The sequence below is a fragment of the Lethenteron reissneri genome, unplaced genomic scaffold, assembly GCF_015708825.2.
Source record: "Lethenteron reissneri isolate LAM-NWPU_2019-01 unplaced genomic scaffold, ASM1570882v1 scaffold_1521, whole genome shotgun sequence".
Taxonomy (NCBI): Eukaryota; Metazoa; Chordata; class Hyperoartia; order Petromyzontiformes; family Petromyzontidae; genus Lethenteron; species Lethenteron reissneri.
This window is the reverse complement of record NW_026891247.1, coordinates 25,012-38,971: the sequence shown is the minus strand read 5'-3', so window position 1 is coordinate 38,971 and position 13,960 is coordinate 25,012. Positions and strand designations below refer to the sequence as shown.

Here is a 13,960-nt window from a genome sequence, read left to right as displayed (position 1 = left end):
GATGATGTAATGCAGCGATACCCGCAATTGCCCCTACAGGCCGCCAGGTGTCACCCTGTCACTACACGAATTAAGAGATCAAAGAGGAGGCACGTGAACGACAAACAATTATGGGAAAGACACAGATCGTCGGGGAAAAAATTAACCCGTAAAAACTACGTTTTTCACTATAAATCCTTTATATGCGTGGCGGCTAGTGTCCTCTCGTCCTCTGGCTTGAGATGGCTGCCACCTATGGGTCAGATGATTGCATGCCACCATTAAGCAATTGGTAATTGAATATAATTTATTTTTCCCTAAAAAGTGTAAAATTTTGGAAAAATGTTTTCACGAAAATAAATTGTCACGCACAACGAGGTCTGTGTGCAAAAATGTCAGCTCGATTGGATCACGGGAAGTGGGTTAAAAAACTACCGAAAGATTTGCACGGTCGTAAGCGCGCAAGCAAGTGAACTTAATATAAAGGATTAAAAAAATCTAAAGTGTTAAAACCGACAGGGGAGCGAGCGGTGAACGCCGTGAGAAAACCCCCAACGAGACACGAGAGACAAACGTCGAGATCCCGAGCGGAGGAGGCCGTGCCAGCGAACACGACTAAGACGCAGTGGGAGGAGGTGGTGGAAGAATCGGCGGCGGCGTCGTCGACGTTGAGAAGTCGCCGCGGCGTGTGGAGGCCACCGCCACCGCGGACGAGAAACTGTGCGGGGGGAGAGGAGGCAGAGCGAGGTGACGGTGAAACACCCGTCACCGTAACGGTGAAACACCCGTCACCGTGACGGTGAAACACCCGTCACCGGGCAGAGGCCTCGTTGGGGCCGTGAGAAGTGCCAAAGTGATCTTCTTGGTTTTCGGTAAAGTCACGTAGAAAGGAAATAATAAAATAATAAAAATAAAACATAATAAAATAATTCTCACGACGTTTCGGCCACAACGCAAGCAGCCGTCCTCAGGTGAAGAACAGGTCTGTCGAGGCGACAGCATCTGAGGACGGCTGCTTGCGTTGTGGCCGAAACGTCGTGAGAATTATTTTATTATGTTTTATTTTATTATTCTATTACTTCCATTCTACGTGACTTTACCGAAAGAACCAAGAAGATGAATCCCTGCAGTCACGAAAGCTTTACATCGAAAGGCCAAAGTGGCCGTGACGTTTGTACCGCTCGCCTCTCGTTCTGTGTTTCTATTTTACCGGGAAAGGCCCCTGCCGGAGCTGCTGTTCGACGCTTTTTTCGGAAGCGTCCCGGCCACCGCAAACGACGGCTCGACAAAGCGGTTAGTGCCATCATCAACATCATCACGTCTCCCCAGTGCTAGCGATGTTCACTACACACCAACCGGGTACTCATTTGAGGCCGAGTCGACCTAGGAGAGGCCCAGGACCAGTTCAGAAAATCGTCAGGAAGAGGGGCCTCTGGCACAAGATTATTCAATACAATTTTCATTCGTGATTTTGTCGTGATTAATCGAAGGTGGAGGGGTGACCAGCCCCTCGTACCCATCCAGAGCCCCCATTTAGCCGCTGTGGTGGTTACAAACGCCATGAAGGGAAAGGCCAATTTAAATTGGCCCTCCCCCCACGGCACTGCCCACCACAGCGTTCCAGTCCGGCACCACGAGGAGGTAGGGGGTTGTTCTTTTGCTTCCCACACAACAACAACAACAACCGCCATTGGCCACTAAGTGGCGGTGACGTCACCACGATGTTTGTGCCAGGCCATGTGCACCTTGAGGCCACGTGAAGTGTCGAACGCCCGCTGGCAGGAGGTCACGGGGCAGACCCAGGTGCCTACGGGTCGACTAACTGAGATGACCGAGATGACTGGCTGATGCACCACCTGTGCCCCCTACTGTGCCAACTTGCTGTGCTTTAGCCACCCGGCGCTCACACACACGGACGCACGCACACACAGACACACGCACACACGCACGCACAGACACACGCACAGACACACAGACACACGCACAGACACACGCACACACGCACACACGCACACACAGACACACGCACACAGACACACGCACACACGCACACACGCACACACACCACACACACACAGACACACAGACACGCACACACACACAGACACACACACACAGACACACACACAGACACACACACACAGACACACAGACACACACAGACGCACCTGTAGTGCGGCGCGTCGGTGACGGCGGTGACGAGCTGGGTGAACGAGGGCCTGCAGGAGCTCTCCGCGTGCCAGCAGCTCAGCATGAGGCGACGGAGACACATGGGGCATCCCATGGGACGTGGCAGTCGCCAGCCACCTTCCACTGCCTCCAGCACCTGGGGGCACACAGAGACCCATAGACTACTCATAGAGACCCACAGACTCACCACACAGAGACTCACAGACTCACCACACAGAGACCCACAGACTCACCACACAGAGACCCATAGACTCACCACACAGAGACCCACATAATCAACACAGAGACCCATAGACTCACCACACAGAGACCCACAGACTCACCACACAGAGACCCACAGACCCGCCACACAGAGACCCACAGACTCACCACACAGAGACCCACAGACTCACCACACAGAGACCCGCAGACTCACCACACAGAGACCCACAGACCCGCCACACAGAGACCCACAGACTCACCACACAGAGACCCACAGACTCACCACACAGAGACCCACAGACTCACACAGAGATCCACAGACTCACCACACAGAGACCCACAGACTCACACTACAGGGCTGCTGGTGCTGAACTCACGTCCCGGTTGCTCATGTCCCAGTATGGCCGCTCGCCGTGTGTCATCACCTCCCACATGACGACGCCGTAGCTCCACACGTCGCTTGCCGACGTGAACCTGAGCTGGGAAATCGCCTCCGGGGCGGTCCAGCGGATGGGGATCTTCCCCCCCTGGGGGACATTCACAATTTGATTTCGCCCTCGGCTTTCGCGGCCGATGTCGTCAGTACGCGGCGAAGGGTTTGGTATTAGGTTTTGACCCTTTCAACTGGTACAAAACTGACACCTTTATACAAGGCATCATGTTTGCAATAACCACAACACAAGCAGTCAAAATGCAAACAAAAAGAAACAACTCTGGTAATGATATGCACTGTCCTCGAAGCTGATTGGTCCACACCCGAGACAGCTTTTCTTAGAGTCTAGTCTCCATTGGTGTTGGACCAGATTGCGCCAAAAGGCGCACAACTCAAAGACAGCGCACTATCAGAGTATTGAGAGCTCGGGGTGAAGCATTACACTATGAGACTTCTCCTTTACCAGTGGCAAAATAAATTATTAGGTTTTTACCCTTTCAACTGGTACAAAACTGACACCTTTCTCCACCCACCTTTACCCGGGTGGTGTACACCGCCTCGGAGTGGTCGTCCGGCAGAAGCATCCGCGAGAGTCCGAAGTCGGACACCTTGCACGTGAGCTCGCCGCTGACGAGCACGTTGCGGGCGGCCAGGTCTCGGTGCACGTAGCCCACGCGGGACAGGTGCCGCATGCCGCATGCCACGTCCCGCAGCATCCCCACCAGCTGGGGCAACAGCAAGTCGCCCTTCTTCTTCTACCACGTGGTCCAGGCCAGAGGGCGGGGAGGCGGGAGGAGGGAGAGGGGGGGGAGGAGAGGGGGAGAGGGGGGAGAGGGGGGAGAGGGGGAAGGGAGGAGGGAGGAGGGGGGAGAGGGGGAGAGGGGGGAGAGGGGGGAGAGGGAGGGAGGGGAGAGGGAGGAGAGGGAGGAGAGGGGGGGGGAGGAGGAGGAGGGGAGAGGGAGGAGGGGGAGAGGGAGGGGGAGGAGGAGGGGGAGAGGGGGGAGAGGGGGGGGAGGGGGGAGAGGGAGGAGAGGGGGGAGAGGGGGGAGAGGGAGAGGGAGGAGAGGAGGAGAGGGGGGAGAGGGGGGAGAGGGGGGAGAGGGGGGAGAGGGGGGAGAGGGGGGAGAGGGAGGAGAGGGGGGAGAGGGGGGAGAGGGGGCAGAGGGGGGGAGGCGGAGGCGGGAGGGAGAGGGGAGAGGGGAGGGAGAAGGGGGGAGAGAGGGTGAGAGGGAAGGGAGGAGGGGGGAGGAGAGAGGGAGGAAAGGGGGGAGAGGGAGGAGAGGGGGAGAGGGAGAGGGAGGAAAGGGGGGGAGAGGGAGGAGAGGGGGGAATGAGGAGGGGGGGGAGGAGGCGATGAGGAGGAGGCGGCCTGGGTGACGTTGCTGCTGGTGCGGCCGTCTGGAACGCTCTTCCAGGAGCTGCGAGGTGCTTTTTACGTAATCGTTATCGTCACCGTCGAGTTTGACAAACTAATTTGTTTAGAACTGCCGCTTGTTGTGTTGGTTTGCCCCCCGCCCCCCAGCGCCAGTTGGCTACGTAAGGTGCAAAGGAAGTTTGATGCACACGCGTGCAGTCATCACCGCAAGCGGAGCCCCGGTTAGTAGGAACTACGGCACACAACAACAACACAACAACACAACAACAACACAACAACAACACAACAACAACAACACAACAACAACAACACAACAACAACACAAACAACACAACACAACAACACAACACACAACAACAAACACACAACACAACAACAACAACAACGCCACCGTTTGCTCTTCATGTTGTGGACAGTTACAGACACAACCGCTGAGTGTTGTGAGGCTGCAACGCACGCTGATCGCACCACTTGGCATTGCCACTTCTTACCCTGAGGAACACATCCAAGGAATGGTTTTCCATGAATTCGGTGATGATCATGACGGGTTTACCTTCGTCGAGAGGGCAAGAAAAGCAGACGTTAGCAATCCACGCAAAGCATTCACGACTAATACCGCAACATCATCACAGGGTCACGTACGCACCTTGTATTGCTGCCAAGATGCATCGCTGTGTTTTCATAACACGAACTTTCAGAGGTACGAACAAACCTGTTCGTACGTCCGGTTGCCCGTCTGAACCGAGAGTTGTAAGTTCAACCACCACACGCAATAGATGGTGGTGGTGGCATCTACATCTGCAGAGCGTGAAGAACCAGTGGCATCTACATCTGCAGAACGTGAAGAACCAGTAGTGTAATGTGCAGTGTGTATAGTGTAGTGTATAGTGTAGTGTATAGTAGTGTAGTCTATGGTAGTGTATAGTGTAGTGTATAGTGTAGTGTATAGTGTATAATAGTGTAGTGTATAGTGTAGTGTATAGTAGTGTATAGTGTAGTGTATAGTGTAGTGTATAGTAGTGTATAGTGTAGTTTAGTAGTGAAGTGTATATGTAGTGTATGTAGTGTATAGTGTAGTGTATAGTGTAGTGTATAGTAGTGTAGTGTATAGTGTAGTGTAGTAGTGAAGTGTATAGTGTAGGTTATAGTGTAGTGTATAGTGTAGTGTATGTAGTGTATAGTGTAGTGTATAGTGTAGTGTATAGTGTAGTGTATAGTGTAGTGTATGTAGTGTATAGTGTAGTGTATGTAGTGTATAGTGTAGTGTATAGTGTAGTGTATGTAGTGTATAGTGTAGTGTATAGTGTAGTGTATAGTGTAGTGTATAGTTGGAGAGCAATCCACAACATTTCCCATCCGCGTGCGGTGACGTTTCACCGGTGATCACGACAACGGGCTTCACCAGCCGCACAGCCAGCGACGTAACAGACTCGCCGGTGTGACTTTGTTTTAAACTGCGTAGAAGGGACGTTCTCTGCAGCAGCTCACTCTTGGTGACGACGCCCTCCAGGCGGACGATGTTGCGATGGTCGAACGGCCCATGACGCTCGCCTCGCACAGGAAGTCTTGCTGCTGCTGCTCGTCGGATCTGCCCTTCAGCGTCTTGACGGCCACGCTCACCGTCGCTGCCCCTCCGCTGCTGCCCTCACGCTTCAGGTATCCGATGCGCACCTGCCAAACTCTCCTGCGGGCCAAGGGGTCAAAGGCAGTGGGTAGCACAAGTTCAAAAAAGTTCAAAGTTCATGTATTAGGTAGACCCCGCGTGTTTATGTAGATGCAGCCCCGACGCATTGTCGAGGCTGGTGGTTGCAGCGACAGAGTCAATCACGCCCGGCCGTTCTTTTGTCTCTCCCCCCCCCCCCCCCAGCGCTGATGGATCTGTACACACTGCACCAATCAGTGCTCACTTGTCAGGCTGGGTTGACCTCGGTTCAAGTTCATGTATTAGGTGTGGCCCTGTGAGCCATTCGGCTCTTGATCGGGGTGCAACCCGCAACAAACAAAGAACAGAAACGTGAACAAGGAAAACATCTTAAAGGGACTAAGTGCAAACAGGTCCACACCCGAGACAGCTTTCTTAGAGCCTAGTCTCACATGGGTGTGGATCAATCAACTTCAAGGACAGTGCCTACATTATCAGAGTTGTGTTTTTTTGTTTGCATTAAAGCTGCAGGTATTGTCGCCTATGCAAACATGACTCCTTGTAAAAAAGGTGTCAGTTTTGTTGCCAGATAGAAGGGTAAAACAAAATTATCATATTTTTTACTGGCAAATGAGGTTGCAAATGGTGTAGATGTGCGTTACTAGCTTCCAAAAGCAAACAGTTTCTCCCGCTCGTCCGCCATTTGTTGTCAACGTGGACCAGGCGATCTGCAGAGCCCTGGAAGGCACAACATTTCTCGCAAATTCTCAGCGGCGCGGTGTCAACATTCTTTTTGAAGTTGGCGCCCTGCGAGTAAGTTCTAGTTGACGGGTACCACGACGGTACAGACGTGTCTGCCCCTCCCGTTCACCTGACTCCGATGACGTGTCCGAGTTTGATCGCGAAGCGTCGATTTCCTTGGCGAACTCGCGGGAGAGCGTCATGGGCAAGTCGTAGTCGTGTGGGCGATGTAGAGCCTGAACCCGGCATCTTCACTGTGGGGGGGCGACGGGACATTAACCCGGACACGGCGGTGTGAGAGTGTGTGTGTGTTGCAGGCGTGGTGTGAGTGTGAGTGTGTGAGGGGTGGTGTGAGAGTGGTGAGGGGGGGTGTGTGTGTGGTATGTGTATATGTGTGTATGGCATGTGTGTCTTGTATGTGTGTGTATGTATGTGTGTGTATGTGTGTATGTGTGTGTATGTGTGTGTGTGTGTATCTGTATATGTGTTTGTATGTATGTGTGGTGTGTATGTGGTGTGTCTGTGTGTGTGTATGTGTATGTATGTGTGTATGGTGTGTATGTGTGTGTATGTATATATATGTATATATATGTGTGTATATATGTGTGTGTATGTGTGTGTGTATGTGTGTATGTGTAAGTATGTATGTGTGTATATATGTGTGTGTATGTGTGTGTGTATGTATGTATTGTGTTGAGTGTGTGTATGTATGTGTGTGTGTATGTATGTGTGTATGTGTGTATGTATGTGTGTATGTATGTGTGTGTAGTATGTGTGTGTGTATGTATATATATGTGTGTATGTATGTGTGTATGTGTGTATGTATGTGTATGTATGTGTGGATAGTATGTGTGTATGTATGTGTGTGTGTATGTATGTATGTGTATGGGTGTATGTGTTGAGTGTGTTGAGTGTTGAGAGGTGGAGGAGCGTTCACCCCGCACGCTGTAGAAGCGAGGGTCGCGTCTCTTGGGGAGACTCCCACTTGCCCGGCAGTGACCGCACCTCCTTCAGACACAAGGCGACGCACGAAATCAGCAGCAGCAGTAGCAGCAGCAGTAGCAACATCAGCAGCAGCAGCAGCAACAGCGTAGCAGCAGGCAGCAGCAGCAGTAGCAGCAGCAACAGCAGTAGCAGTAGCAACAGCAGCAGCAGCATCAGCAGTAGCAACAGCAGCAGGAAGCAGCAGTAGCAGCAGTAGTAGTAGCAGCAGCAGCAGTAGCAGCAGCAACAACAGCAGCAGCAGCAGTAGCAGTAGTAGCAGTAGTAGCAGCAGCAGTAGCAGTAGCAGCAGCAGCAGTAGCAACAGCAGAGTAGCAGTAGCAACAGCAGTAGCAGCAGCATCAGGCAGTAGCAACAGCAGTAGCAACAGCAGCAGCAGTAGCAACAGCAGTAGCAGCAGCATCAGCAGTAGCAACAGCAGCAGCGTAGCAGCAAGCAGTAGCAGCACGCAGTAGCAACAGCAGCAGCAGTATCAGCAGCAGCAGCAACAGCAGCAGTAGTAGTAGCAGCAGTAGCAGTAGTAGCAGCAGCAGCAGTAGCAACAGCAGCAGTAGCAGTAGTAGCAGCAGCAGTTAGCAGCAGCAGTAGCAACAGCAGCAGTGTAGCAGCAGCAGTAGCAGCAGTAGCAACAGGCAGCAGCAGTAGCAGCAGTAGCAACAACAGCAGCAGCAGTAGCTAGCAGCGCAGTAGCAACAGCAGAAGCAGCACGCAGTAGCAACAGCAGCAGTAGCAGCAGCAGTAGCAGCAGTAACAACAGCAGCAGCAGTAGCAGCAGTAGCAACAACAGCAGCAGCAGTAGCGCAGCAGTAGCAACAGCAGAAGCAGCAGCAGAGTAGCAACAGCAGCAGTAGCAGCAGCAGCAGTAGCAACAGCAGCCGCAGTAGCAGCAGTAGCAACAACAGCAGCAGCAGTAGCAGCAGCAGTAGCAACAGCAGAAGCAAGCAGCAGTAGCAACAGCAGCAGTAGCAGCAGCAGTAGCAACAGCAGCAGTAGCAGCAGTAGCAAACAACAGCCAGCAGCAGTAGCAGCAGCAGTAGCAACAGCAGTAGCAGCAGCAGTAGCAACAGCAGCAGTAGCAGAGCACAGCAGCAGACATCAACGCCGCGTGAGTCGTGAAGAAGCGAGTTTCGCTCCGGAGATGATCAACACGGAGGGGCATGCCTCTCTGTGCAGCCCAAAACCACGTGGGCACACTCACAGCGCACACAACGCCTGTGTGTGACCCCCCCAGTGCCCCCCCCCCCCAGTGCCCCCCACCTCTTCTTGACGCATGATGAAAGAGGCAGCGATGAGCAGCAGACCCGCGAGGAGGGCGGACACCGCGGCGGCCCAGATGACCACTTGCTGCTCACTTCGCTGGGGGGGGGGAGCAAAACATCCTTTCATTACAGGGAAAAACACCACAACCACAACGACAATAACCACAAACACAACAACAAACCACAGAGCAAACACCCTACAACAACAACCACAACAACCACAACAGACAGGAGGGGTGGGGTGGTGTGGGGTAGTGGTTAGGTTGGTAGTGGGGGTTGGTGGTGGCGTAGTGGTTGAGTGGTGGTGGTGGTGGTGGGGTTGGATGTTGGGGTGGGTGGGTGGGGGTGAGGGTGGTGGTGGGGTTGGTGTTGGTTGGTGGTGGTGGGGTGGTGGTGGTGGTGGGTGGGTGGGTGTGTGGTGGTGGTGGTGGTGGGGGTGGTGGTGGTGGTGGGTGGGGTGGGGTGAGTGGTTGGTGGTGGTGGTGGGGTGGTGGTGGTGGTGGTGGTGGGTGGGTGGGTGGGTGGTTGGTGGTGGTGGGTGTGGTGGTGGTGGGGGTGGTGGGGTGGGTGTTGGTGGTGGTGGGGTGTGGTGGTGGTGGGTGGGTAGTGGGTGGTGGTGGTGGATGGTGATGGTGTGGTGGGTTGGTGGTGGTGGTGGTGGTGGTTGGTGGGGGGTGGGTGGGTAGTGGGTGTTGGTGGTGGTGGGTGGTGGTGGTGTGGGTTAGTAGTAGTGGTTGGTGGTGTTGGTGGTGGTGGGGTTGGTGCTGGTTGGTGGTGGTGGTGGTAGTGGGGGTGGTAGTGGTGGTGGTTGGGTGGTGGTGTGGTGGGGTTGGTGCAGGTGGTGGTGGTTGGTGGTGGTGGTGGTGGGGTTGGTGCAGGTTGGTGGTGGTTGGTGGTGGTGGTGGTGGGGTGGTGCAGGTGGTGGTGGTGGTGGTGGTGTGGGGTGGTGGTGTGGTGGTGGTGTGGTGGTGGTGGTGGTGGTGGGGTGGTGCTGGTTGGTGGTGGTGGTGTGGTGGTGGTGGGTGGGTGGGTGGGGGTGAGGGTTGTGGAGGGGTTGGTGGTGGGTGGTGGTGGTGGTGGTGGTGGGTGGGTGGGTGGTTGGTGGTGGTGGTGGTGGGTGGGTAGTGGGTGCTGGTGGTGGTTGGTGGTGCAACTCACGTTCGCGAGACGTGTGGAAGTGGAGTGTGGGGCTGTAGTCCCGTAGCCGGCGGCGTGCGAGCGCGAACCCGCAGCGAGTAGCCCGCCGCACGACGGAGCCCCCCCACCGTCACACGCGGCGCTGCAGAGCAGCCGCATCAACTCAGCCTCGCGTCAGTGTCAGCGTCGTCATCAGTGTCAGCGTCAGTGTCGTCATCGTCATCCTGGTGGGGGGGGGACAGATGGGGGGGGTGCAGATGGGGGGGGACAGATGGGGGGGGTGCAGATGGGGGGGGGACAGATGGGGGGGGGGACAGATGGGGGGGGGCAGATGGGGGGGTTACAGATGGGGGGGTACAGGATGGGAGGGGGCAGATGGGGGGGGTGCAGATGGGGGGGTTACAGATGGGGGGAGGCAGATGGGGGGGGTGCAGGATGGGGGGGGTTCAGACTAATCCCACAGAGACCATTGAACTCGGGGTCACCTGGTTCACGGGATGATGATGTTGTTGTTGAAACTCTGCTGCCCTCCACTTGCTAATGCAAAGACAAGATCCCCCGTGTAGTGTCAGCAGACTGTAGGGGCAAGTGCTGTTAGCGAGTAGCACCAATGAAGGCCGGCACGGCACACGAGGGGGTGGGTGGCCAGCACCACGCCCGGCCGCCTTTGTATCCGCAGTGGCGATGTTTACACACCGCACCGGGAACTCATTTGAGGCTGAGTCGACCTAGGGGAGACCCAGGACTCGTTGAGATAATCGTAGCCGTTAGCGGGAATCGAACACACGGACACACGCGCACGGACACACGCGTGTACATTCATACGCACGCAAGTAAAATCGACAATTGTACCTCTTCGTAGCATGTGACTTCGTAGTCCAGAATGAAGCCGTTGGGCTGCTCTGGCTCGAGCCAGGTCACCAGGACGGAGTCTTCCGAGACGATCCCCGCCTGGACACGCACCACGGGGGGGGACGGGGCTGTGGGCACATCCAGGACGTGATCACGTGGTACCTCGTTCGCTTGCCCGGAGGCCTCATACACACACACACATATACACACACATCACCACACACACATACACACATACACACACATACATTCATACACACACATACATTCATACACACACATACATTCATACACACACATACACACACACACATACACACCACACACATACACATACATACACAAAGATAAAGATCCCCCATATAGCCTTAACAGACTGTAGGGGCCCGGAGCGAGTGGCCCACGCACGCCCCGGCCACCTCGACAGCGCCCACCGCCCGTCGCCGGCGGCCGGCGCGTCGGGGAACGCGGCGAGTCCGAGCGCCAGCGCCGGGCGCAGGCCTGTGGAAGAGTCGCACGGACAGCAGCCTGGGCGCAGGCCCCCGTGTCGCGGAACGCCAGGCGGAGGCCGCCCCGGGAGAGGGGCCCCACGTCGCACGACGCCGTGGTCTCCCCGGCCTCCGACCTGTCCCAGCCGACCGAGTCGACCTTGGAGAAGAGCCGCCGCTCGTCGTCCGCGAAGACGCCGGCGGGGGACGTCTCCGGTGTCGTCCGACTCACGGTAGTAAACTTCCAGCGCGTCGCTGACGCAGCCGCTGCCGGCGGGTGGCGGCGGGTGGCGGTGGTGGCGGTGGTGGCGGTGGTGGCGGTGGGTGGCGGTGGGGGGGAGGAGGAGAGGGAGGCCCCGGGGGCAGCGGCGACGGAACGGAAAGCGGACCTCGAGGAAGACGCGGAGAGCGTCGCCACGCGGGACCCAGTCGGTGCGCAGCCACTTGTCCTGGCGGGGCGCGGCGGGGCCGCACTGCGCCTGGTACAAGCGCCGGGGGCCCTGGCCACTCGCGGGCTGCCACTGCCGTCGTGGTGAGGGGGGAGGGAGTGGGGGGGGTTGGGGGAGTGTGGGGGGGGGGAGTGTGGGGGGGGAGTGTGGGGGGTGTGCGGGAGTGTGGGGGGGAGTTGGGGAGGAGTGTTGGGAAGGAGTGTGGGGGGGAGTGTGGGGGGGAATGTGGGGGGAGAGTGTGGGGGGGAGTGTGGGGGGGTAGTGTGGGGGGGGAGTGGGGGGAGAGTGTGGGGGGGAGTGTGTGGGGGCAGTGTGGGGGGAGAGTGTGGGGGGGGGGAGTGTGGGGGGAGTTGGGGGGGTGATTTTTTTTGTGAGTGGAATTGGAAGACGGTGAGTTTGAGGCGTGCTTATCATGAATCTGTATTTATTTAATCTTCACTTAAAGCTTTCGTGACTGCAGGAGTTGATATTATTTGGGGTCTAAAGCATTATAACGTCAATCCTAACACTATAACAGCATTCCCGGTATTGTAAGAACATAAACGAACTGACAGACAATGCTTCTTCAAGTACCACAATGACCAGATTCACTGAGACCCTGAGTGTGCCTCCATTGTGTACTCTGTGTGACGGCTGACACCCCTTAACTTCCTGGTCACGTGACCAAACTCAACACCATATCAGGAAGTTGCTGTGTAAGCACGCCCCCATATCTGCCGCGGGGCAGAACAAGAAACACGGATTCTTTGGGGTCTTTCGGCAAAGTCACGTAGAACAAGTAAATGTACCATCGGGAGAAAAAAGATCGGGATAGCCGCTGAGGCAGGCTGTTTCAAAAGTTTCAAATGAGTGTAGCCCAAGGGTCAAGTGATAAATGTCCCTACAGAAGCGTTGTAGGAGAAAACATTTATTACAAAATCTATTAAATGAAGTAGAACGTGTTGTCTATATTTATTTAAAGTCGCGAATTTTAAATACGACGTCACATTTCTCAACCCCCCTCGTCACGCATCGTCACAAAAGTGTGACCCCGCCCTCCCCCAGGTGCGTGACGTCATTTATGGACGCCCCCCCCCCCCCCTCGAACATCCACAGAAGTTTCGTGGCCTCTCGACTCCTCCTCACCCCGTCAGGAGGGAAGGCGACCCAGCCGAGGTCTCCCTGCACCGTCTCCGTGTCGAGCATGTCCACTGCGGGGGAGAGACACGCACACACAGAGACACACACACACACAGACACACACACAGACACACAGACACACACACAGACACACACACAGACATACAGACACACAGACATACAGACACACAGACACACAGACACACACGCGGACACAGACACACAGACACATAGACAGACACACACAGACACACACACAGAGACACACACATAGACACACACACAGACACACACACAGACACACAGACACACACACAGACACACACACAGACATACAGACACACAGACATACAGACACACAGACACACACGCGGACACAGACACACAGACACACAGACACATAGACAGACACACACAGACACACACAGAGACACACAAACACAGACACACAGACACACACGCGGACACAGACACACACACACAGACACACACACAGAGACACACAAACACAGACACACACAGACACACGGACAGACACACACACAGACACACACAGAGACACACAGACACACACACACACGTACACACACTCACACGTACACACACACACGTACACACACACACACGTACACACACACACGTACACACTCACACAGAGACACACACACACAGAGACACACACACACGTACACACACACACACGTACACACACACACGTACACACTCCGTCTCGGCGAACGAGTTGACGAGACACGCAGGGTAACGAGAGAGACACGCGGGAGGAGCCTTGAAAGAGCCATCGTTGAGCGGAGCCACACACACAGAGAGAGAGAGAGCCGCGTCGTTTCGTGTTTTTGCTTTACCCTCGTGAGCTGCGGACACCGCGAAGACGGCGGCGATGCAAACGGCGGCGAGGAGAGATGGAGCCAGTCTCATACAGCTGCTGCTGCTGCTGTGCAGGAGGGGGAGGGAGGGTGCGGAGAGAAATCCTGGGGCCATGCTGCTGCTGCTGCTGGTGGTGGTGGTGCTGGTGGTGGTGGTGCTGGTGGTGGTGGTGCTGGTGGTGGTGGTGCTGGTGGTGGTGCTGGTGGTG

The 13,960-nt window shown here is 55.6% G+C and overlaps 1 protein-coding gene across 1 annotated transcript; it reads right to left on the bottom strand.

The window, feature by feature from the left end:
* Nucleotides 1-594: 594 nt before the first annotated feature.
* On the bottom strand, nt 595-12,933 carry LOC133362544 (ephrin type-A receptor 5-like). The gene is given in 13 exon segments (XM_061581496.1): nt 595-697; nt 2,148-2,305; nt 2,748-2,897; nt 3,343-3,558; nt 4,670-4,731; nt 5,667-5,714; nt 5,717-5,862; nt 6,697-6,797; nt 8,821-8,919; nt 10,812-10,939; nt 11,246-11,540; nt 11,689-11,820; nt 12,874-12,933. Coding segments are annotated over 13 exon segments (1,698 nt in total).
* Between the last annotated feature and the right edge of the window lie 1,027 nt (nt 12,934-13,960).